General features: G+C 56.4%; 1 protein-coding gene across 3 annotated transcripts in view; it reads right to left on the bottom strand.

Moving 5' to 3' along the window:
* The window catches only part of ARHGAP23 (Rho GTPase activating protein 23), a 77,260-nt gene extending 53,467 nt beyond the window's left edge, over positions 1-23,793 (bottom strand). For 2 of the 3 annotated variants that reach the window (XM_032871423.1, XM_032871424.1), the window contains exon 1: positions 15,630-15,735. In XM_032871423.1, coding sequence (XP_032727314.1) covers positions 15,630-15,692 — 63 coding nt within the window. In that variant the 5' untranslated portion in view covers positions 15,693-15,735. Of the gene's footprint in view, positions 1-15,629; positions 15,736-23,666 lie in introns of those variants that run through there. The other variant, XM_032871425.1, reaches the window with a different exon arrangement.
* Positions 23,794-24,755: the final 962 nt, after the last annotated feature.

The following is a 24,755-nucleotide window of genomic DNA, read 5'->3' as shown; positions in this document are numbered from 1 at the left end:
CCACCCTGGCACCCCAAATTTGTACCTTTGGACACCCTTCACCCATTTTGCCCACCTCAAGCCCCTGCCTCTAGTAACCAACAATCTGCTCTCTGTATCTTTGAGTTTGGTTTTTGTTGTCTTTGTTTTTAGACTCCACATATAAGTGAGACCAGACAATACGTGTCTCTCTCTGTTTAACTAGCTTCACTTAGCGTAATGCCCTCCAAGGCAGTGCAAACTGTTTTGATTGTCTTTTGGATATTCACACTCGCACCAGCCACACTCACAGTCAGACAGGCAGACAACCCAGCCACGTGTACGCAAGGGCCCAGCGACATGTGCAGACACTCAGGGAGGTCTGCACAGACCCGGGTGAACCCCTTCACCTGGGCTTCCTCTCCCCCTCCCACTGCCAGCCCCTTACAGGCTCCCACATGCCCCAGCGCCCCCCAGGCAGGGAGGCATCAGCAGAAGGCCCCACTGCCCTAGCAGAACTTCGGCCCTTTGGGAGTGGGGAAGGAGGCAACATGCGACCCCGGCAGGCAAGGGACACGGCCAAGGTGCCAGGCTGGCAGGGCCTCCACCCAGCAGGAGAACCAGTCCCCTCCTCAGGGACAGCAGAGAGAGGGGAGACTAAAGAGCATCTTTCCTTCTGGTGGGAAATGAGCACTTGCAGAAAAGGGTGAGTCTGGAATCAGCCACAAAGTAAACAGGAGGGCCATTGCCCAGGCAACCACAGGCTGGCGTGGGACAGGGCCCACCGCAAGCCCTCTCCACCCCCTGATTTACTCCACTCAGCGGCCCTTGACTGTCTCAGGGCTCACCCTCCATGTATCCATTCTGGTGTCTGGGCCCACGTGGGACTCCCCAGAGGGAAGAAGCTATGCCTCCTCCATCAGACTGGGAGCTCCCTGAGAACAGACAGGGTTTCATTGTTGTGTTTTGTGTTTTCATCCCATATCTGTCCAGGGTCTCCCAGAGGTCACAGCCTGGGTCTTTCCCCTCAGATTGGAGGCTGCTCAAGGGTATGTCCCAAGTCTCCCTCATTAGCCTGAGAGCTTCCTAAGGACAACTTCTCAGAAGTGGATTCATACTACTAGAATGCTTCGTACACCACAGGCTCTCAAAAATGAGTTTTTCCTGGGGAGGATGTGGAGAAATTGGAACCTGCATATGCTTTGCTGGTGGAATGCAAAATGGTGCCATTGCTGTGGGAAAACAGTATGGCTTGGTCCTCCTAAAATTACACAGAATTACCATAGACGGAGCAATTCTGGCTATGTCTCCAAAAGAAGCGGCAACGGGGACTCAAAGCAGTATGCGTACACCCACATCCATGACGGCAATATCTGCAACAGCCAAAAGGTGGAAACCATCCAAACACCCACTGGTGCGTGAACGGGTAAACAGGACGCGGTAAATCCATACGAGACAATTTATTTGGTCCTAAAAAGGAAGGAAATCACAACATGGATGAACCTGGAAGACGTTACGTTTAGTGAAATAAGGTGGGAACAGAAGGACAGACGTTACATGATTCTGCTTAGACGAGCTACCTGGATGCCAGGAGGCAGAAGACAGAACGGGGGCTGCCAAGGGAAAGGGGAAAGTTAGGGACTGTTTAATGGGCACAGAGTTTCGGTTTCAGAAGATGGCAAAGTTCGAGAGATGGACGGCGGTGAGGGTGAGGGTTGCGCAACAATGGGAATGTGCTTAATGCCCCTGAACTGTCCACTGGAAATGGTCAATTGCATAGTACGTGTGTTTTACCACAATAAAAAGAAAGGACGAAGTCCTATTGAAACTCCCATCTGAAGGATGTTGAAAGAAGGTGGGACAAATGAACAGGTCTCCCTGGGGGGCCAAAGAGCAGGCCCTGCCCACAGAGTTTGCCCAGGATAGCTGGCAACCTCCTGTCCGGACGACCTTGCCCTCCCAACCCTCTCCGTTATGCCTTCTCAGAGTCCCTATTGTCACCTTTGGGGCCCTAGTACTTCCCGAATAGGAGCTCTTGGGATGCCAGGGGAGTCTGACCCTTGCACCCAGTAAGTCCTTGGCATGGATGGACCCATGGATACCCCAACTCTCGGGATGTCACATCACCTTAAGGCGTCACAACCTTGGAAGAGTTTCCCTAGCAAAAGCTGTGAGGACTGTGGGGTTCCCGCCCCCTGAGGCCTCCCCGCCTCAGCACACACGTCTGTTCCCAGCTTACACACCACCTATAACACACACACACACACACACACACACGTGTGCGTGCGCAAGGGTGTAACACCGAGATATGTCCCTATTCTCAAATGCTTTCTCTTGCAAACACTCCAAGAAAAACATCCCTACCCACTGAAGGGTGCGTGTTCTTGTCAGAGATGCAGGCAGGTCCCACATGCAGCAGAGCCCCCTGCTGGCCCAGGTCCGGCACACTTATCTTCCTTCACAGCCCCGAGTGGGCGGGGTGCCCTCATCCCTCCACCCACCTCTCCCCACTGCCTTCTCCATGGCCCTCAGCCCCCTGCCACGCCCTGGGATCACCCCTCCCGGTCTCGTACAGAAGAGCAGGGCTCCCTGCAGAAGGACAGAGTGACCGTGAGACCTTAGGGAGGGTTTCCTTTGGTCAAGGGGTACTGGAGAGAGGCCAGAGCCCCTTTGCAGACTGGGTCATATTCAGGGCAGTCATTCCTGAAGGCAGAAGGCAAAGACTCTGCTCCAAAATGCTATCCGTTCTGCTCCTCCACACTGGACCTACACTGGAGGAGAGCTCTGGGACTGACTCTCCCTTTGGCCCCACACAATCCTCTCCGGAAGTTCTTCCCATTGTCCAAGCACCTGGGCAGAGACAACAGGTGCACCCACTGGTTTCTTTCAGGGGAGAGCTCGTCCTAGTCAAGCTGAGACCACATCCCCTCCCAGGGCAGGTCTCGGCAGATTCCGAAAGTCTCCCCCAGGGTACTTGGGGCTCCCTGGCAGGGAGAGGCTCTCAGCCCCACCCCTGAAACCACCCACCCCCTCACCCCAGGCCCTGCCTAACCCGTCCAGGTCATCCCTTCACCCAGTCTTGGAGCTGAACCTCTCCCTAATCCAGCCCAGGATGCCTCAGAGGCAGCTGGAAGGGTGCAGGGGATGGTAGCTCTGCAGGGACAAACCACCTCACTTGGCTCCTGTCCTCAAGGCAGCCGTGATGGTTTTGGGGCTGGACTCCGCGGTCAGAAGACAGATGGCATCGCTTTGGTCCCCCAACCCCAGATCCTACCCCTCCCCTGCTTGCCTGGCCCTGAATCTGGGACATGGTAAATGTCACAGCAGTAATTAAGATCGAACCTTTACTATATGCCAGGCACTCTACGCATGCCTTCCCTCATTGAACAGCAGAGCAGCCTCTTGGGACAAGTGTGACACACACCCACTTGCCACCCCGGCCGCTCAGAGCCCCCATCCTATCTGGTACTAGGTAGGGAATGATTGGAGCCAGGGCACTGAGCGATGGGAGACATGGGGCTAGTGAGAGAGAGATCATGTCCCAGCATGAAGGCTGCTATGGAGAGAATATCACACTTGCCATTGGTACTGGTCCTAGCCCTTTTCTGCCTCTAGGTCCCTAGGCTTTCTTACTTCTTCAGGGATACTGGCCTGACAAAGTTACTGGGAAAGCATTCTGGGAATCAACAAGTGGGAGGTTTTATGGCCTAGAAAGCCCCACATCCTACCCATCAGAGGACCTTGCTTCCAAAATGTCTCCTTCACCAGTTAACCATGTTCACCACTCTCTTCCAAGCTGCCACCATTCCTCTGGTTCAGACTCATTGTTTTAAAGTTGTGACCACCAGGCCCTGTGGGATGGGTCTCCAAGTTCCATGTACACTACACCCCCTCCCTCTGTATTCTGCTACCCTGGTCTACTTCCAGTGCCTTTAGGTTCCAGCTTCAGGCCCTTTGCACATGCTCTTTCTGGAATGCTGTTCTCTCTTGCCAAGCTCCCTCCCTGCCTCACCAAACCACACCCTAATTAATTCCTATCCACCCTGTAGTTCTCAGCAAAAAAGTCACTTCCCCAGAGACACCTCCCCTGGACCCCAGACTAGGTCAGATTCCTGTATCACTCTTGAGTTAGTGTGTATATATTTATGACTGTGCATGGCAATGTTTCCGAATGGGAAGGGATAAATGAGCCTCTCTTCAGAGAGAGTCCACATTGGCCAGAACACTGTCTCCAGGAGGAGACTATCTGGGGCAGCGGCTGCTTCAGATCTTTGGCCATCTTTTTGTACCCCACACCTTCCTCAGTGGGAACGGGATCCTGAAAGTGGGGGTACTGGAATAAGGGAGTAAGAGGTGGGGAAAAGAGGGAAGCTGCTCCAATCCTCTTTCAGTGTCCTCTGTCCCCCAAACCCAGCTGGCCAGGCCCTTGTCCACCCAGGCAGGGCTGGCCCTCCACATCCACAGATCCCTCTCTCCCACCCCTATCTTCTCTTAACCCAAGATCTTCTCCAGATCTCAGCTTGACTGTTTCTGAAAAACTTCCCCCGACCACAAGCTCAAGAACTTGCCAGGGTCCCGCAGCTAGTGGCAGCTCTGACTCAAGCCCAGGTCCGTCTGAGGGCAGAGCCCAGGCTCTTAGCCACCTCATTACACGCCTCATTACTACCAGTTTCTCCCTGGAGGCCACGTCGAAAGACACGCCCACTCTCTGGGCCTCAGTTTCTTTCTGTGGGCTGGGCCACCTCTAGATTTCTGAAGACTGACAGAGAGGTCGAAGGGGCAGGAGCCGGGGAAGAGGCCGGGAAAGGAGGGGGTGAGGAGGTAAGGAGAGGAGAGCAGGGAGGGAGGAGTGCGGAAAGGCGGCAGCCTCAGGCCACCCAGACGTGAGAAACGCCAAGTATGCGAACTACTCCAGCCGGAGCTATGAATAGTGCGGCCAGGCTGGCAGCCCAGGTCGGCCCAGCCAGCCCCGCAGCCCCCAGCCCCAACCCCAGCCCGCCCACGCCAGCCCTGCATCAGGGGCCAGAAACACGGCGGGGGCCTGGGAGGCGCTCAGGGGAGCTGAAGCCAAGCGGCGGGGGGCGAAGGGGCGTGGTCATGCAAATAGCAATGCAAACAGAGCGCAGCACGCTTATCCGATTGGCTGGTCTCGGCAGGTCTGGGAACCAGCGCCGAAGCCCGGTCCCGGCTCACACCGGCTCCCACCCCGGCGGCTGGAGGTCTTTAGGGTCACCCTATGGCTGATATCCCACTGATGCCCTGACCCCAGTGGAGGCCTCTCACCCTCTTCCGTCAAGGCCCTGTAAGACTCTGCCGCCTTAAGACACCGACCCTCCCACCCCAGCGCCAGGCCAGCTCCGCCCCGTTGGAGCTCACCTGTCTGACAGATGTCTGGCACTTGGGAAATTACAAGGCCCTCAGGCCTGCCTCGGGACTCCCTCTGCTCCTCAGTGAGGGAGCACACTGGCCTCGGGGCAGGAGACTACGTCCCTGGCCTAGCCCTGCCCCTTGTGTGTCCCCGAAGGAGTCAGTCAACCTCAGAGCCCAGCCCCCAGTCCCATTCTGGAACTACTGAGTGAGTAGGTGTCACCAAGAGTGAGGAGTCAAAGAGAACTCAGATCAGCTCCCAGCTCTGTGACCCCAGTCAGGTGGCTTCCCTCTCCAAGCCTCTGCCTTCTCAGTTGTCAATGGGGCCCCTGAGAGGACTTGTTGAGTGCTTGACACATCTGAATTGCTGAACAAATCTGAGCTCAGTAGTCCACAAAGGATTGTTTTAAATTAATGAAACAATCCCTGATTTTATGAAGAGACAGGCATGCAACAAAGTGGTTGTAAAGTATAGTGTCTAAACCTTCCTAAACAGGGGCACCTGGGTGGCTCAGGCAGTTGGGTGTCTGCCTTCTGCTCGGGCTGTGGTCTCAGGGTCCTGGGATCGAGCCCTCCATGGGCTCTCTGCTCAGCAGGGAATCGGCTTATCCCTCTCACTCCCCCTCTGTGCTCTCTCTCTCAAATAAATAAATAAATAAACATTCCCAAATAGGATTCAGAGGAATCTGGGTTGGATTTTTTTTTAAATATTTTTAAAATTTTTATTTATTTGACAGAGATCACAAGTAGGCAGAGAGGCAGGCAGAGGGGGATGGGGGAAGCAGGCTCTCCGATGAGCAGAGAACCCGATGCAGGGCTTGATCCCAGGACCCTCAGATCATGACCTGAGCCGAAGGCAGTGGCTCAACCCACTGAGCCACCCAGGAGCCCCAGGAATCTGGGTTTGAACCCCCAACTTGTCCACCTCTTAGCTGTGTGTCCTTGGACTAGTTACTAACCTGAGATTTCTACAATTATAAAACAGAAATAATCTATTCCTATGGGGTTGTGCCAAATTAAAGAGATAGTGTATGCAAAATGCTTGGCACAGCAGTGTCTGTCACCAAAATGCTCAATAAATGTTAGTTGTGGGACCCCTGGGTGGCTCAGTAGGTTAAGTATCTGCCTTCAACTCAGATCATGATCCTGGCATCGTGGGATGAAGCCCTGAGTTGGGCTCCCTGCTCAGTGGGGAGTCTGCTTCTCCCTCTCCCTACCCCTGCTCGTGTTCTCTCTCTCTCTCTCTCAAATAAACAAATAAAATCTTTAAAAAAATAAATGTTAGTTGTCACCAACATTCCTGTTATTATATTGTTCTCACAATGGATACCAAGTGCTACGGGAATGTTTGCTCATCAGTCAGCACATCCAATCAGCAAGTCCTGGTCTAGAAGCTGCAGATAAAGCAGGGAACAACACTAAGCCCCCATGCTCGTGAGGCTTAAGATCCACTGCCCAGAGGAGGAAGTTCCCATATATTTGAGGAAATGGGGTTAGGGTTGGGGGCTTACAGAGAATATCCGAGCTGGGCATTGAAGGATGAATAGGAGTTTAAAAAACAGAGAAGGCAGGGAAGGGTTTATCAGACAAGGAGAAGAGATGGTATGTCAAGTTTCTAGAAAGGGGAAGAGGGTGGTAAGTCCCACTCCTATCCTGTCCTCTCCCCCTACCTTCAGTTTCAGCCCTCATCATCTCTCACTTGGTCTGCTGCCTCCACTGCCTGACACCCTTCCACACCTCCAAAGTATTTATGGCAGCAAGTCAAGCTCATTCGTATGGCATGAGGGGTCTGCCATGATGGTAGCAGGGAGGGGTAGAATTCGCAGTTCCTTGGCCTTGACAATCTCATCTCTACTCTCGGTCTTGCACTCATTGATGCCAAAAGAGGCCAGGCTATTTCACACCTTCTTGCCTTTACTCATGCTGGATCTTTCTGTCTGGAATGCCACTCTCTCTCCCCCACAACCCGCACCCCCCAGACATCCTATCAGGCCTTGGCAAGCCTCAGTGGAGCCTTCTTCCCTCAGAGCTGGAGCATCTATAGAAGAGGCAGCAGGATTTGCCCATATCTATCAACCCCTCCTTGGATTTCAAGGCGGGGCAAGGGGAAGGGTCCACCTTCCCAGAGTGGGATGGGTATCCTCCAGGCTTTTTCTTGTGGAGGAATGTAGCAGAGATCTCAAGCCGCAAGCCAGGCTTAGGATTCAGAAAGTTGCAGATTTAAATGCAGATGATAGCTGGCCTTCGGCGAAGTTGTCTACCCCTCTCGGAGTCTCAGCTCTAGGATCTGTAAATATACAAACTCCGCATGATGGCGCTTGAAAATGATCAAAAGGAATTTCCTAAAAGAATCTTCAACCTAACAATAGGTTTGGAAACAGGAGATGAGATAAAGGCAATTAATCTTATCACCAACTGGTTTTTTACAAACCCCTGTGGGAATTCTACCCTCCAACACTCTTTTCATCATGAAACCCTTCTTCCTACCTTTGTGACCACATTCACACTCAGATGATGTCGCAGTGAAGACATTCCCCTGTGCCTGCTTCTGTCTGACTCCCCAGTTAGGCCAGGCCACGTTTATGTTAATAATTTGGGCGAGGGGCAGCAAAGAATGTTCTGGACTTGCAGACAGTATAAAAACAAACATAACACGGTTATGAAATCTTCGTGAAACTTTCGGGTGGCAGGAAAAGCAGACAATGAACCCCTTGAGGGCAGGGCTGTGTCATATACTCATCCGGATCCCAAGACCCACAGAGAGAGCTGCGAACGCAGACCCTACATAGGAAATGGCCACCAGATGAAAGAAGGTCGGTTTGCATTAAGATCTGGCCGCTGCCTGATTTTCCAATTCCTGGAGTCAGGTCCTTCTCCTGCCCCACCCCCATGACATTAGGGAGCGGAGAGACACTCTATGTATAGGCCAAGCCTGGGAATATCCTCACTGTCCCAGGCCACACCCAGTCTCGAAGCTAACCCTTCAGCCAGCATGGTGGGGACCTAAGCATCTGGGAGGAAAAGGTCCCAGAGGGGAAGGAAGGGGGGCTGTTTTTTCTTCCCCACAGCAGTCTCAGCCTTGCTGCTTGGCCCCCATTTCCTGCCTCCCATTCCCCTCTTGCAGACACCCCTCCACCTCCTGGGCTCTAGGTTCAATCCAGCTGTCCCCTCACCCCTACCAGAAGCTTCAGGCCAGAGGGAGGGCATGGTGCCAAGGATTCATTAGAGTTAATGAAGGCTCAGCTCTGCAGATGCCAGTGCAAGATACAGGAGAGTACCAGAACCGCCCACAGCCCCCCATCAGGGCCTGGGGTGCTCAGCTCCCTCCTCCCCCCTCTCTTGGGGAGGAACCAGGGGCCACACCCTCAGAAGAGGAAAAGGAGATTTAGAAGAATCTTCTCGAGTACAGAGGGTGCCATGATGCCCAGAGATCAGGGCGTGGGGCCATGAACTGGAAAAGAACCTCAGGGTGGGGTAGGGCTCTCACCTTGGGCTGTCAAGGTGCCACTGTCCACTGCTCAGCCCAAAAAATTTCACCAACAGCCTCCTTTCACGGAATCACAGCAGAGCCGAGCTGAAGAGACTCTGGGAACTTCTCCATTACCCTGGGATTACATACAACTCAGCCGCCTGAACCCTGTTCCCACCTGGCTTCCATCCTCCATCTTCCTCCCACTTCAGACTGTCCCTCCCCCTCTGCCTCCTCACTTTGGCCTTGGCCTTTCTCTAGGCCTCAGCTCTGCCATGAGTCAAATGTGGAGGCAGGGGCCAGGTGGCCAGGTTGGTGGTGGGGGGGGGCTTTAAGATCCCTCCAGTTGAAATTTTCCAAGATGCCCCCTCTCCCTCCCTCCCTTTCTCTTAGAGAACAATACAGAGTTTCCTCCACATTGAGAATGAAGGAAACTGGTAGAGGGTGGGGGTCTCCACTCCAGCCTTCTGGGGGGTTCTCAGGAGCAGGAAAATCTCCAATAGGCCAGACTGCCCCTGTCCCTCCTCCCAGGGGCTCTAAGTCCTGTGCTGGCAACAGATTCTTTCCAAGGGGTGTTCTCATGCTCCCTGAGGAAGTTAAAAAGGAAGACACAGCTGTGGACTTAGGAGCCCAGAATCAGACAGTAATCAATCTGGGGACTGACAGAAAGCAGGCACAATGCCAAGGTGAACTCTGTCCTTCCCTATATTAACCCACACTTGGGGTCCAAGACCCCTGGAGTGCTGTCCTCCTAAATGGCTCCCACATGCCCCCGCCCCGCCGCAGCCTGGCCACATTCCTCCAGCCCACACCCCTCCTGCCAGCCTGCCTTCTCAAAGAGGCAGGCACTGGGTCCTTTCCATGCTTGGCTTGACGGTCTTGGTCATCCCTAAGCCCCGCCCTGAGCGGTCTCCCCTCCCAGGGATTCAGGCTGAGCTTTGAAAGGGTCACTTCAAAGAGGACCAGCCTGCTGAGGGCCCAGCCAGACCCAGGGACGGCTCCTCCTCGGCCAGATTCCCGGAGGCTGGGCACAAAGGCCCCACTGTTCCCTCGACCCCCAGACGCCCCCAAAGGCACTGGACATAAGAAGTCTTTCTTTCCCCAGTTCCGCTCTTTACAAGCCACAGTTCTTTGCCACTAGGAGCAGGCCTGGCCCCTCAAGAAGAAGCTTAGACGTGGGAGGACAGGGAGCCAGCAGGTCCCCCTCCGCCACCACCATACCCCATTGGGTAGCCAGGAGCTTTGGAGCGGACTTCAGGACTGGCAGCCTAGGGGCCTCCCTGACCTCAAACACCAAGCCTGCCCAGGCCTACAATGGCGGCCTTCTTCTCCCACCCTTCAGAACCACAGCTACCCTTGCACACCTCCTCCAGGCAGCCTCCCAGGACTCCCTCTCCTTAGAGGAGCCTCCCAGCACCCTCCAGTCACAGCAGTTTACCTCTCGTGTTCCCAGGAGGCTGGGGCTCTGCCCCCCCACTCCCCAGTACCCTGCAACAAGAACCAGCTCTCACCTGCTCCCCTAACTTCCTACCACAGAGTACTGATCCCAAAGCAGGGAGCTTAAAGTTTCTATTTCAACCCTTCACCCAATGCCTGAATTCTTTCTACCCCAGCTTGTGCCTATTCACCTCCACTGATAAGGAGCCTCATTATCTCCAGGAGCAGCTCATTGGCTCTGACTTCTTATTGTGCCCTAAGAAGGTCATTCTCATTTCCATCCATTGACTCTCATCTGTTTAACAATTGTTGCTACTAACAGTGGAGAATACCAGATGTCAGCCACTTTTCCTCTATCACCTTGTTTCATCCTCCCAATGAGATTATTTCAGGGGTAAGAAAACGGAGGCTAAAAACAAAGAACTTGGTCAGGAAGGCCACATCACACAGTGAGAAAGGCGAGGAGCTGAAATGTGGACTGCAGCAGGCTGAGGGCAAGGGCCCAACCAACCTGCCCCCCAACGTGCCAACAGGCCACGCCAGGCCCAGGCCTCTCACCTGTCACGGCTGCCTGTGTATTAGAAGGACTCCTCCACACTGAGTCTTCTTTCTCCTTAGAGAGCTCCCCGCCAGCCTTTGTCTGCAGATAACATGTGGCCTAGCCATGGCAGATAACTGATGTGATTTCAGACCAGCAAGTGGGGAGCAGAGGGGTAGTCAGAGGGAAACAGGTCCCCTGTCCAGGGGCACATGGGTTGGAGGAGGGTGGAGGAGATGACCCTGGGCCTACGGTTTAGGACTGGAGGTGGCCAGAAATTCCACAACATCCCATGGAGGAAAGGTGCCTGGGTGGCCACGACAAGCTCTGCCTTGAACCCGACACTGTCTACCCTCTAGCTGAAGGTGGCAGATCCTTCCACCAATCCAAGGTGATGCATTGGGCTGAAGATCTCAGGGCCAGAGAGATGAAAAAGTAACAAGACTCATTAATCCTGCCTGTAGTCTTTTCCCATGTGCCCATTGCTCAGCACCATATCCTTAAAATTCTGGGGCAACAAGGAGGGTGTGAGCTTCCCTTTCCTGTCTGGGTTTAGATCAGGCACTCCCGCAACAGATAACAAAATGCTGTGCCTCTAGGCTGCCTTCCCAAGACTCCAACTCCAGCTGCTTCCAAAGGGTTAGATTACAGGAATCTGTGGTTTCTCCATATTCTGTCAACCAGCCAGTCAACAAACGTTCTCTGAGTACTGGCTGCATGGCTGGCCTTGTGGACACCAAGACAAACACCACACCTTTGGGGCTGCTGGGAATGAGGTGAAGGGCCCAGTCCATCCCTCAGCTCTGCCACTTACAACTCGCTGTGTGACCTTACGAAGCCACAGAATCTCTTTGTGTCAGTTTCTTCATCAGTGAAATGGGACCATGATATGGTAACTTCCTACCTAGTGGGAAGCACTACGGAAGTAGCTCCTTTTATTACTTTCCTTATCCTCAAATAACTCCAAGATGATGGAGGGGACTAATGTGCAGACTAACTGTCACAATGCCAGGGGGAGAGCCGGGCACAGGGCACTCTGGGAGGCCAGGGGCAGGGCTGCTCCCCGGCCTCCACAAACATTTATGGAGAACCGCCCTGTGCCAGGCGCTGTGCTGGCCACTGGGGACACAGAGAAGAACGGGGCACATTGTCCTCTCATCCCTGCTCCTCCCCTCTGTCCCAAGGCCCAGTCCCAGAACCCGGCACCGGGCGGGGGGCTGGGTGGTGGTGGTGGCAGGGGGCGGGGCGCATCATGGACAGAACCATGTGGAGAAAAGCAAGACCTGGGAGCCTGGAAATCAGGACACCCGGGTTCATGTCCTCCATTCATGGGCCACCTGACCTTAGGTACTGCCTGGCCTCAGTTTCCCCATTATAGCATGAAGGAGTTCAACATGATGACCCCTCCAGTCCTGACGCATTCTGACAGGTAACAATCCCACTCTCACCAAGCTTCCAACTCGCCCTAAGTGTGGTCCGTAGGGCATATCAGCCTGCTGTCCCACTGAGGCAGGGGGGAAGAGATGCTCTCCTGGTACTGACTGGCACAGCCCAGCTGAAGAGCTGGCACATCGCATGAAATAGGGGGGCCTGGATCTAAAGGCGGGTTGTTTGAAGGGGGTGGGGGTGCTGGGGAAAGGCAGAGCCAGCTCCCACAGGCCCTATTCATGGCTGTCTCTGGGGAGGGAGGGAGAGCAGGATCATTAAAACCGGGCTTTGTCCAAATCCCTGACCAAGCCAATATCTCACCTTTGAACCCCTGTAGTCAACAGAGCAGGGCTGATGCCCCTTTGGGAGGGAAACACCAATGAACTGAGCCATAGTCCAAGGGCTATGGGCAGGCCTGGGGTGGGGTGGGGTGGGCATGCTGGGGGAGTCAGTGAGCTGGTTCCACCAACACCGGATGGCCGCCTGAGGTCTCCAGCCCTCTGCCCTGCCCCAGCCTGACTACAAGCAGCCAGGCTCCAGGCCAGCAAGAGATTCACTTGCTCTTGAGCTGTAGCTGTGAGATGGACCCTGATCAAGGCAGGAGTGACAATGGGACCAGGGAAAGCTCAAAAAACAGGATGGAAGGATAAGAGCTTGGAGTCTCTAGCCAGAGTGCCACCTTCCTTCCTAGATTCTGCCACTTGTTAGTGATATGATTCGAGCCAAGCTATTAGCTCTCCACGCCTTGGTGGTCTCAACATTTACATGGGGACAGTAACAGCACCACATCACAGTGGTGGTGTGAGGATTAAAGGAAGTAATTTTTTTAAAAGATTTTATTTATTTATTTGACAGGCGGAGATCACAAGTAGGCAGAGAAGCAGGCAGAGAGAGGAGGAAGCAGGCTCCCTGCTGAGCAGAGAGCCTGATTCGGGGCTTGATCCCAGGACCCTGAGATCATGACCTGAGCTGAAGGCAGAGGCTTTAACCCACTGAGCCACCCAGGTGCCCCTAAAGGAAGTACTTTTTTATAAATCCTGGCCCAGAGTCATTGCTACCTACATCTTAACTATCAGGTGTATTAGTAAAGCAATTCCCACCTCCTTAAAAACACATATATATTTTTTCCAGGCACTAATGTATGCATCTATTTGAATATATTTGCATCCCTTATGAATCTCTCCAGATTCCTCTGCTTGGAATCTGGTGTCACGGGGATCTACCTACCCTACTATCCTGGAGAGAACTTCCTTGTGGAATGTTCCCGGCCAGGCTGGGATGCTGCCGCTCAAAAGCCTCTCCCTACTGATAACTACAGTCCCTCCTACTATCACTTAGTCCATTCTCCTGCTTTATAGTCTCTTTTAACCTTACATACCAGGCAGCCCCTCTAAGTATCCCTACAATGAAGGATGAAGGACGCATGCGCCTGCCCACTCCTGCCCTGTTCTGCAACCAGCACCATCCCTCATCCCACTCCCATCCCCAGCAAACCGCTGCACCACTGGGCGACCAGAGGGGCCTCCTGCATCCCTTCCCCACGGGCTCAGGGCAAGTCTGATAAGGGGGCAGAGAGGTCCCTATGCAGGCAGCGCAGCACAAGGCCTGCTCCCTGGGTCCAGTCCTTCTCTGCTTGGGCTGGGATCCTTGAAAGCCTGCCCCACTGCCCATGGTGTCCCAAAGCCACCTTCCTAACAGCATCCCCTTCCCCAAAGCTTCGCCTTATGCCCAGATCTCATCAGGATACCCAGGTTCCATCCCTGGCAATATTGCTGTGTGGTCTCAGACCCAAATACCCACCCTGCCCACCCACAGGGCTTTTGAGGTCCTGAAATCCAGCACTGAAGGTAAAAGAGATTTATTGCTCTTATCATTCCCAAGGGGAAGGCAAGGCCTCATGCTGGAACAGGAGTTTCCAGCCACATAGGGGTGGACCCAACCACCTTGGGAGCAAGTGGACGAGGCTGGGGCTGGGGGCCTTTGGGTTGTGTTTGGAGGCGAAATGACTGGTTATGTAATGGAGAGTCAAATCGCAGGCCAATGAGCACATCTCAGCAAGAGCAGCCACTTTTGGGAATAAGGCTATTGACCTGGCAGAGGGGGTTGAACCCCATGGAATCAAACCCTATCCACCCCCAGCTGGGCCTGGGGTGGGAGTGGATAAGGTGGGGGGGTGGAGATGAAGTATGTGTGGTTGGGGGGGGTTGTGAATCCATGGGACTCAGGCTTAATGACCTCCACCCCCACCCCCTGTCCATCCTGAATTTCAAGTTTGTAATTAGGAAACACTTTGGCTGAAAGGCGCAGGGAGACTCTGGGAAGAGAGAATGCTCCAGGCTGAGGGAGAACTGAGCATACGTCCAGCTTCTGAGAAACACACCAGTCTCAAAGAGTTTGCAGAGCACCAGACCCCAGCTCCAGCATGGGATGGAGGGAGAGGGGGAGGCAGCTGAGGAAGAGCATCACTAAGTCCTCCAGCCTTGTCAGAAGAGGAAGAGGCCTCAGCCCAGACCTTGACCGCAACCTGGACCCCGAGGCAACTTCTTTTCCAACCTGGGAAAGGACTGGCCAGACAGCGTCCAACCCTTGAACTTGGAAGGAGGGTGGTGCAGTGTTGGGGTACTCCAGCACCGGTCAACCAGGCTTGGAGGTAGGGGGCTGGCTCCAAAGGGGCCCCGAGGTCCTTACTGGCCCCTCCCCAGCTTCAACAGCTGGCAGATGAAAGAACCCAAGCAAAGCAGCCCAGCGCTGAGTAATGCCCCTGGCACCCCGCACCCAGACCCACCCACAGCCAGCCCGAGGGGGCGGAAGGGAGCGCAGCTGAGCCTTCGGGACCATGGGGTCCCAGGGCCCGTTTGTCTTCTCCCAGGAGCCAGTGGAGCAGCAGACCCGCTCCCTGAAGCTCATCGTGCCGTCAGGCCCGGCAGGGGGCGAGTGTGGCGCGGGGAGGGGGGTGTCCGGCCGCAGTGGCCAAGGACATCCCGCTCCGGGAACCCCCTCCCCCACTCCCTCTCCCTCCAGCTGTGCCGGGGCCTCGCCAACGGAAAACGAAAACTCGGGCAGAGGAAACGGCGGCAGACGCCCCGCCTGAAAAAGCCGGACAAAAGGCGCGGGCCTCCCGCCCCCGCTACCCGGCCGCGGGGGGCCTGGCACCGCCGCCCTGGTCGGTGCCCTCTGCCCTGGCAGCCCCGTACGCGTCCCGGTCCTCTGCCTGCCTTCCCCCTTCCCACCCCCCTACCCGGGGCACTTCTCGCTCCGGCCCCCTCCCACGGCCCGCCACCAGCCCAGGTTCCCTGCAGCCGTGCCCGCGGTGCCAGCGGCGTGCGCCCCAGGTCGTGCCCGCCGAGCGGGGGAGCCGCGACCCTGACCCTGCGGCGGCAGCTCCCCTGAAGCGCCGGGATCCGCCCCCCTCCCCTGGCCCAGCGACCTCACCTGAGGGGGCCGGGGCTCCGGGCGGGGCGGGATCCCGACCAGGCAGAAGGCGACTCCATTCATCGGGCGGCAGCGGCGGCTCTGCTGCCGGGGCACTGCTGGGGGCGCAGGCCGGGACCCGGGAGGGGCGGGGCCGGAGGGGGCGGGGCCGAGCGCGGAGTGTCCCCCCCGGGGGCCAGCCCCTTCGCTCCGCCCCCTGCGCTCCCGACGGGGCGCACCCGCCGCCTCTCCCCAGAGCAGCTGACAGATAAAGGGGGCTCAGGCAGGGCTTTGCGCCGGCAGCGGAGCTAGAAGACAGAGCAGCCTGGGGAAGAGAGGTAGTCTCAGGGAGAAAATTTGGGCTGGCTTCCCGGGAACCGGCCCAAATGGATGGTGATCCTGGCTTGGGGAGGAAAGAGGACAAGGGCACCAAACCCAGAGCTAGCACAGGGAGAGAGAGGGATGGAGGAAGGAAGGGAGAGGGAAGCAGAGAGAAACACAATCAGACAGAAGTGGTCAGAAACAAAGGCTGAGAGACACAGAAAGCATCACAGAGGCAGAGACAAGATAGAGACAGTGCAGAGTGCAGGAGAAGAAAGTCAGAGACAAAGATAGAGACCCAGGATTGAAGAGAGGGAGAGACAGAAAAAAGGCTTAGGGAGCCTTCTGTCCAGAGACTCATGGAGATAAGGACAGACAAGGGTGGGGGCAGGTGGGAGCTTCAGGGGCTCTAACCCCTCTATCTAGGGCCTTCTTCCCAGGCAAGAGTCTCAGTCCAGGACCCCAAGGAGGCAGAGAAATGGAGACTGGAAGAAAGAGGCTGGTGGGTCCCCCAGCCCTTCAGACACCCAGCCAGCCAGCCTGGGATTCAGGCTTCTGGACCAGCCCATAGATCTGCTCTGCCATGGACAACAGTGAGGGCAGAGATGGCCCCAGGCCTCACAGTCACAAGCTCCCCACAACCTTCCTTTGGGGCTTCATTCCAAGGTGGGCCCCAAGAGCCCCTGGGGTTCTGAGCCAGTTCTTTATTTCCTTGCCCCTAAGCAGGACCCCTCCAGGCCATTACCTGATGTTCTGGGAAGAGTTGGTCCCTCAGTCCCTCATTTCTGCCGAAAAGTCCCTTCTGCTGTCTGACATCCTTCTTACTTCCTGTATTTCCTACAGCCTCAGCTTACCTCTTTCCCATGCCTTCTTGCAGATTTAAAGGTCTCCCATATTCCTTCACTCAGATTATGAAGAAAAGAAGGCAGAGGCCACAGGTAGATACAAATGGGAATGGGATAAAGCAGGCAACGAAAGTGGAAGGCTGACTCTGCCCATGGGAATCACCCACGTCCTCTGGGCAAGGAGACCTCATAAAGCCTGCCTACCTCGCCAGCTCCAAGTCTCCCCAGGGCCAGGACTCAGGTCTTGGAGCGGCTAAGAGGGGCCCAGACACCCACTAGGCCGTCCCTAATCCTGTGAGCCGGAGGAAGAACATACCAACTTGTTTTTAAATCTTATGTTTTATTTAATTTCTTCTCAGTTCCCTGGCAGTCCTTGGAAAAGGGATGCTCTCATAATGATGGAAGGGCCCTTTATGACTCCTCTTCCTTCCCCACCTCTCCTCATCAAGGTCGCGTGCAGATGGAATTGTCCCCACCCCACACCCTACCCCCTGCCCCTGGCCCTTCTAAGAAGTCCTTCCTGCTATCTAACTGTAACGCATCATACTGCCTGTATTGTCTTGCTTGGTTTTCAAGAAGGTTCCTGTTTCTCCCTCCCTCTGTCCTGTAGCTCCAGGGGTCCGATGCTGCCATGCTGGCTCAGGGGTCCTCCCCTCTCAGAACAAACGGGCTGTCTCTGTAAGGGGGAAGCAGTGGCACCTGGGGTCCAGACTGAACTGTGGCTGTGGGGGGAGCGGAGGAGGGTGGTGACCACTGGGGTGCCCCTGGCTCACTTTTTCCAGAGCCTGATGCCCTCAGACACAGCGGGAGGCAGTGAGAGGAAATGAGCTCACACCCGCCCGCAGATGAATTCCTCCCTCCACAATGCACCGCGCTCACCTCCCCCACCCTCTCCCACTTCCCAGAAAGTGCGCTCTTCCCCCACCCAGCTGCCCTTCCCACCTCTTCCTGCACCTTGACCTGCACCCCCATTCTGTCCTGGCCCTCTCCCATCGATCTTCTCCAGCCGTTCTTCCTCCTGTCCTTTCCCTCAGGCTCAATGGGTCCCACTCCCAGGTCCCACCACCCACCCCCAAATCCACTCCATGCCTGGCACACGCTTTCTCTGGGGTTCCTGGAAGTAGAGGCCAGCATGGGTGGGGGGGGGTCCCTCACTGAGGACCCTCCTTATACTTCTCCTCTTTCTAAGCTCCTCCCCCAGCCCAGTCACCTTCCTCTCCGTTCACAAATGCTTATTGGGAATCTTAATATATATGAGGGGTTGGGGGACTGAAGGTTGCCCCTGGGGATACGGAGATAAGACCTAGCTCCTTCCCTTGTGGGAGTCCTGGTCTTACCAATCCTGACTCTGTAGTGAGATCTCCAAAAAGGAGCAGAGGAAAGCTTCCAGGATGAGGGGGCCTTGAGCTTTTTGGGCTTCATGGTGAGGTGGGGGGGATGAGGAATGGGGGTTAAAAGCACTCCAGGGAAAAGGACTATCATAGGCAAAGGCGGGAGAAAACAGATTCTAGTGATGTGGCTGGAGCCAAGAAGAGGGTAAGGAGGGTACATATGTGGGCAGGAAGCATGGAGGGATGAGGAAGGAAATGTGGGCGGGGGATATGCCGATGGAGTGACTGGGCCTGAGGCACTTAGATTCCAGCCTGGCTGGGGCCAGGGATTTAAGAAGAGATGGGCCACATAGCAGGAAAGACAGGGGGGTGGGGGCAGCAAGGAGATGTGGCTGGCGGGGAGATGGTCGGGGGAGACCCTGAATGAGGACAGGGGCAAGAAACATCAGAGGCCCGCACGACTTGGTGACCAGCTGGGTGTTGCGGGAAGGAGATGGAAAAATCTGGAGTGTTCTCAGGGAGAGGGGGCATGCCAGGCACTGTGCATCCTTTGTATGTGTTATTCCAATTCAGCCTCACAAAGGAGCTTTGAAATAGATATTATAATCCTCATTTTATGGATAAGGAAACTGAGGCCCAGAGAGCTTGAGTACCTCACCCAAGTCCACCCAGAATTTGAATCTGGGCATTTGGGCTCCGGAGTCCACACACTTAACCCACAGGCTGTGTTGCCAAGTGGAAAAGTGACCAGCACCTTAAACTCTGGGTCTGTCTCTCCGAAGAGAGGCCTAAACTAGAGATACAGCTTTGGAAGTCATCAGTAGACCCAGGGCGTTCCTGAACCGAGGAAGTGGCACTGTGTTGGGCAGAGAGGGCACCTTGGGCAAAGAGAGGACCGGTGGAGGCAGAGGCCAGATTTCACAGTGAGGAAGAGCAAGGGGATGAGGGAGTAGAGGCAGGCCTGTTAAGAGTTAGCAGCAGGGACACCTGGGTGGCTCAGTTGGTTAAGCGGCTGCCTTCAGCTCAGGTCATGATCCCAGCGTCCTGGGGTTGAGTCCTGCATCGGGCTCCTTGCTCACCAGGGAGCCTACTTCTCCCTCTGACTGTCACTCTGCCTGTGCTCTCTCACGCTCTCTCTCTCTGACAAATAAATAAAATCTTTAAAAAAAAAAAAAAAAAAGGAAGTTAGCAGCACAGGGGAGCCCTGGGAGAGACTTGGGCATGAGAGAGATGGAGGGGTGATGAGTTGAGCGAAGGAAGAAGCTGCAAAGCTCTAGGCTCTGTGTTCCCCAACTCCAGCTAGGGCAAGAGTTGGGGGGCAGTCAGGGAGGGGTCCTCCGACCAGAGCCGTCCACAGCCAGGATCAGGCCTGGCCCAGGACCCAGCTAGGAGTTGCATGGTGTCATCAAGGAGCACTGACTCCAGAGTCCAAAGGCCTGGGGTCAGTTTCCCCTCCTGTCCACCTAGTCATTGTATGTCTTTGAAGAAAAGGACATGCTCTGCTCCTGTTTCATCCTCTGTAATATGAGAACAGTAAGACCCTCTCTGCCTGCCTCCCCACTGGGGGCTCACACTTGATCATGGATTCAAAGCACCCCAGGAGCTGAAAAGGAGAAACAGTGGGTGGAAGGGGGTTATTGGAACTGTGGGCCTGGGTGGTGACCCTGGACAACAGCATCCGTCCTTCCACCGAAGGGGGAGGAGCACCCCCTGGTGGAGAAGGGCGGGAGGGCAGGACTAGAGGGGATCGCAGAGGAGAGGCTTGTTCCTGTGACTCTGGCTTTCCCGCCCCCAGCTTGTCCTCTGCTTGTCCCCTGAAAGCAACCCACCCCCACCTAAATGCTCACCTCTAAAGCAGGTGCGGGCCCAATTCATTCAAGGCAAAAGATATTTATTAAGCCCTGATTACATGCAAACTGCCGTGTCTGGTGGTGGGGACCGTCAATGGGCCTGCCTTCTTTGGGCTCAGATTCCAGGGAGAGCAAGAAACAGCAGAGGATGGCTAGGTCAGGGCTGCAGTGTGGTACAAGCAGTGCACTGAGGAAAACAAGAGGGCCTCCCATAATGAGGGCAGAAGGCAGGGGTCCCGGGAGGCTGGGTGTGTGGCCAAGACCTTGAAGGCTGTCACAGGGCAAGTGGCAGAGGAAGGAGGCCCAAAGCTGAGAGCTGGGGGGTAGGAGGTGCAGGGGGGTGTGCCCAGGTTCTGGCAGAAGCCCTGGATATCCCACAGAGCAGACCTCGCTGAGCATCTTTAATGGTGTAAGGGTAGGGCAACAGGCCACTCAAGAAGACGCCAATCCCCACCCTCCTCCCTGCCACCAGGTCCCTCAGGAATCCCACCCAAACACCCCTCAGGCAGGGAACCTACAGAGCCTCTAGCCTGGCTGGGGCCAAGGGCCATTGGTAACCGACCAAACAGCTGGGAACCCAGGCCAGCAACCTCTGGACAGCTGGCTCAGGGGTGGAAGCAAGGGGCTGTGGCTTCTCCGGGCTGGCAGCCGGGCAAACAAGCCACACCCAGTAAAACCCTGGTGTCAGGGCAGGGAATGGGTAAGAGATGCCCAGTCCTGCCATTCTCCACCAGCGACCCCTTAGAGGAACCGTGTTTGTCGCGATGCGGGGACAAGGAAGAGGCCTTGGGCTGGGGTCCCCGCCCTTGCAGGCTCCCAGCTGTGTGACACTGGGGCGTGACACCAGTCCCGTGGCCTGGACTGTGTGTAGAAGGCTAGCAGATGACTTCCAAGGACCATGATGTCACCTGACCCATCGCCAAGATGTGTTCAAATGAGTTGAGTGCCTACTGTGTGCCAGGCTTTTTACAGACACGATTTTGTCTACACCCAATGACCACCCTGTAGGGTAGGTGTTATTATTAGCCCCACTGTATAAACGAGGAAACAAGGTCCGAAATTTCAGTAACTTGGTCAAGTCTGATGCCAAGCCTCCGCTCTATGAAGCAGGATCTCTAGGAGTAGCTAGGCCCGGTAGTGTCTTCCCAGATCCAGGAGGCTAAATTCTGAGGTTCTATGTGAGGGCATTTAAATTCTTCCAGCAGCTGGCCTGCAGTCCTGCTTTTGCCACAGGCCCCCAGAGCCTGCCCAGCTCTACGGAAGACTTGCACACAGGCGGGCCATGACCCACTCTCCTCTCTGTCTCCATTGTGTCCTTCAAGGAGACGTGGAGGGGCAGAGGAGAGGAGGAAAAGAGAGAGGAGGGAAACATGGAGGGAAGGAAGAGAAGGGGAGGAGTGGGGAGGGGAAGGGGAGGGGTAGCTCCCACCTCCCCCTGGAAGCTCTGGAAATCCCCAGCAGCTGCTCCCTCTCCTCTGTCTGGCTCTGAGCCAGGCCTAGGAGGGAGAGGGGAGTTAGATGGGAAGAAAAGAGGGGCAGGGCACTGACCACAGGGGGCAAGCCCCTCCATCTGGGCACTCCCCCCCTGTGAGATTCCAGGCATGCTCCCTTTTAAGAGACCCTACATGCCAAAATCCACGCATACCACACAGACACATTGGGGCGGTTCTCGTACTATAAAAGGATCCTTCGCTTTACAAGAGGGCTCGGCACATGGGAAACTTAAAATAGGAGCTTCCCCTGGTGTGGTGAAAGAAGCTCCGATTTCAGAAGCGCCCCATACACACCATGCTTCCGGCTCCTCCAGAAAGCCGGTGACACCCACGGAGCCGGCAGGGCTGGGGCTGCCTTCAGACATTAACATCAGCATCCCCATCTGGGGATTGGGGGGGGCGTGACTCACAGTCCAGCGGACAGGCTGACTGCTGTGCTGCTTGGCAGAGATGTCCTGGGACACCTAGAAAGGACCGCAACAGCCGCCGTTCAACACCACTAGCAGGGATTTCATAGCGGCCCAGAGAGAGGACAGATATCCAAGACTTCCCAGTGTCCCTTTGATGGGTGCCGCCCAATGTCCTACTCTCTCCTCTCTTTCCTCCCCTCCGCAATGCCAGGGCACAGGGGAGCCAGAGTCTGTCCTCTGGGAAAGGGGAAACAGCTGACCCCTAGAAGAGGTCTAGAAGGCTGATGGGGGGGCAACAGAGGGCTGCTTTTAGGAGCAATTCAGGCTGAGCTGCCCTCCCAGTGAGCTACTTCCTAGGCAGAAAGTAGCAATGGTCCCTAGCCCAACCCCCCCTTTTTTTGTTTATTGAGGTGAAATTCGCATAACGTAAAATGCACTGTTTTAATGTAAGCAATTCAGTGGCATTTAGGACTGTTCCCCCAGCCCCCACTTGTTGATACTCAGAGTGGAGGACAGCAACAGCAGATAATGACGAATGGAGTCCCCTTCTCCCTGCCAGGCCTGGTTCTGCCACTGGCCATTTAAATTAACAGTGAAGATCCCAAACAGGCCTAGAGACTAGACCAGCCCACAGATCCTCCCCACACAGCCCACGCAGCCCCCAGGGGAAGATGTCCAGAGCATTCTCGCCTCCCCAGAACTTAGGCTCACCCCCACCCCTGACTCCTTACCCCTACCCAGCCTCCCGCCCCTCCTCATCACCACCACAGACAACCCAAGAACCCCTCTGCCAAAGGTAGGGGGTCTGCACTCAGTCTGAAGGGGAGAGGTCTCAGAGCCCAGGGCCCCAGGCCACTGCTTCAGGCAGAGCAGCCCCAAAGAGCCCAGGAGTGCGGATAAGCCCAGCACTTAAAGGCACACCCAAGAACAGAAAATCCCACCACTCCAGACCCCACCCCAAGACCTCCTACCAAGTCAGGATTATGAAGGGAGTAAGACAATCTCAAGAGCAGCGCCCTCACTCCCGCCCAGGCTGCTGCCTCTCTTAGAGCAGGAGCCCAACTGCCCGTCCAAGTAGAGGCCCCCCTCACTCACCTAAGGGGACTGACCCCCCTTCTCCATTTGCTGCACACCCTGGAGGGGGTGAGGCTTCTCTAGCCCTAGGGAGGCTTCACCCCTGCCCCTTTCTGATGGCGATTGTGTAAATGAAAGACCCCGGGGCCTGGCTGGGGCTGCAGGTCTGCCTTTGGGGGGCATATGGAGAAGCTGCCCAGCCCACCCCATCTTTTCACTGCCATGAAATGGTGGCAGCAGCTGCTGCAGCTGCTGTAACCGGGTGGGGGGGTGCCTGGCTGGGAGAAGACCCTCCATGTGTAGATGGGGGAGGGAGACGGTTGTGTCCTGTCGCTGTGAGGTCTCGCTAGGGGGTCGGCGGTAGTTGGCGTGGGAGAGCTCCCTCCGTCTCCTGTCACTCCATTCCGCAGGGCCTGCAGCCCCCTCAAGCCTAGGATCCTAGCAAGGGCTGAGACCTTCCCGCGTGCGGAGGGGGGCTTCTAAATGAGGGTGCTTTCCTGGGTGGGGAGAGAAGCAGCGTGCGCGCCCTCTGTGCGCGCCTCCCTGTGTGTGCGTGCGTGTGTGTACCCACCAGCTCAGTGTCACACTAGCCTCATCCCTCGTCCCAAGCTCCCGCCGGACTCGGAGCCTTAGCGCCCCAGCCCCCCTCCCCCGCGGCGCGCCCACCCTCACCCGGTGCTTACGGCCCCCGCCCTGCCCTCCCAGACGCGCCCCCGCGCCCCGCACCGGCTGACCTGCTCCATGCTAATGCCCGCTACGCCGTCCTCGCCGCGCCGGCCCCGGGGGGCGCGGGGGGCGGCGGCCCTTCCATGCGCCCTGTCGGTGCTGCAGCCGGGCGACCGCCCAGCGCGAGGAGCGCGGGTTGTCAGCCGCCCAGACCCCCGCCCCGCCCCGCAGGCCCCGCCCCCGCCCCGCCCCGCCCCCTCCCACCCGCGGGTGGAGGCGCCGCGCTCACACCGGCGCGCGCGCCCCCGCGCGCATTTGGACACACACACACACACACACACACACACACACACACACACACACACACCACCCCCACCCCCACCCCACCCCCGCTCACATCCAGGGGCTCATCCCTGCCAGCACACCTGGTTCTCCCTGTCCCGGGGACGTCGTTCTTCCAGAGAGGACACTCTCCCAGGGAAGCCCCTCACTTCATGTCCGAGATTTAGGACTTAGAAGGGCCCCACCCCTCATGTTACAGGGGCCACAGAAGGGTTTGCCGGAGGTCACCCGGCAGCCTGGTGACAGAGCTGACCCTGTGGCCCAGACCACTGTCTCCCAGGCTGATGCCCCTCCTCCGGGGTTCCTGAGAGCAGATCAGAGACACCCACAGAGTCTGGGACACAGGCGGACACGGCACTGCCCCCTCCACTACCCCCCGCCCCCCACTGCCGGTGAGCAGGGGTCTGGATCCTGTGACCTTGTGAGGACAGGAGATGGTGGGGAGGCCTCATCCCTCCTGTCAGGATCCAGCCTCTATTCAAATGTGTTCTGAAGTCCTCGGCTGGGTGTGGGGACCAGAGACAGAGATTCCTGTCGCCTACTGGGTGCCCTGCCCCAGGCATATGCCAAGCGGGAGGAGGGGCTGAACTCGGGCTCACTGCCACAGAAGGGTCCTCTGAAGCCCCCAATGCCAGCCAGGCACCTGACTGGTGGCAGGGCAGCCACCCACTCTGGAAAAGACCAAAGAGGTGTCAAAGAGACCACTTCCCCCACTGACACCCCCCCCCCCCATCAGAGGTGGCTCCTGATGGCCCACTGCCCCTCTGTCCTGCCCCTGACTGGATAGGGCCGCACTGAGGGCGATGTCACATGAG

Source organism: Lontra canadensis, unplaced genomic scaffold (assembly GCF_010015895.1).
Source record: "Lontra canadensis isolate GAN:19392208 unplaced genomic scaffold, GSC_riverotter_1.0 scaffold43, whole genome shotgun sequence".
Lineage (NCBI taxonomy): Eukaryota > Metazoa > Chordata > Mammalia > Carnivora > Mustelidae > Lontra > Lontra canadensis.
The sequence above is the reverse complement of the archived record's forward strand: the minus strand, read 5'-3'. Positions and strand labels throughout refer to the sequence as shown.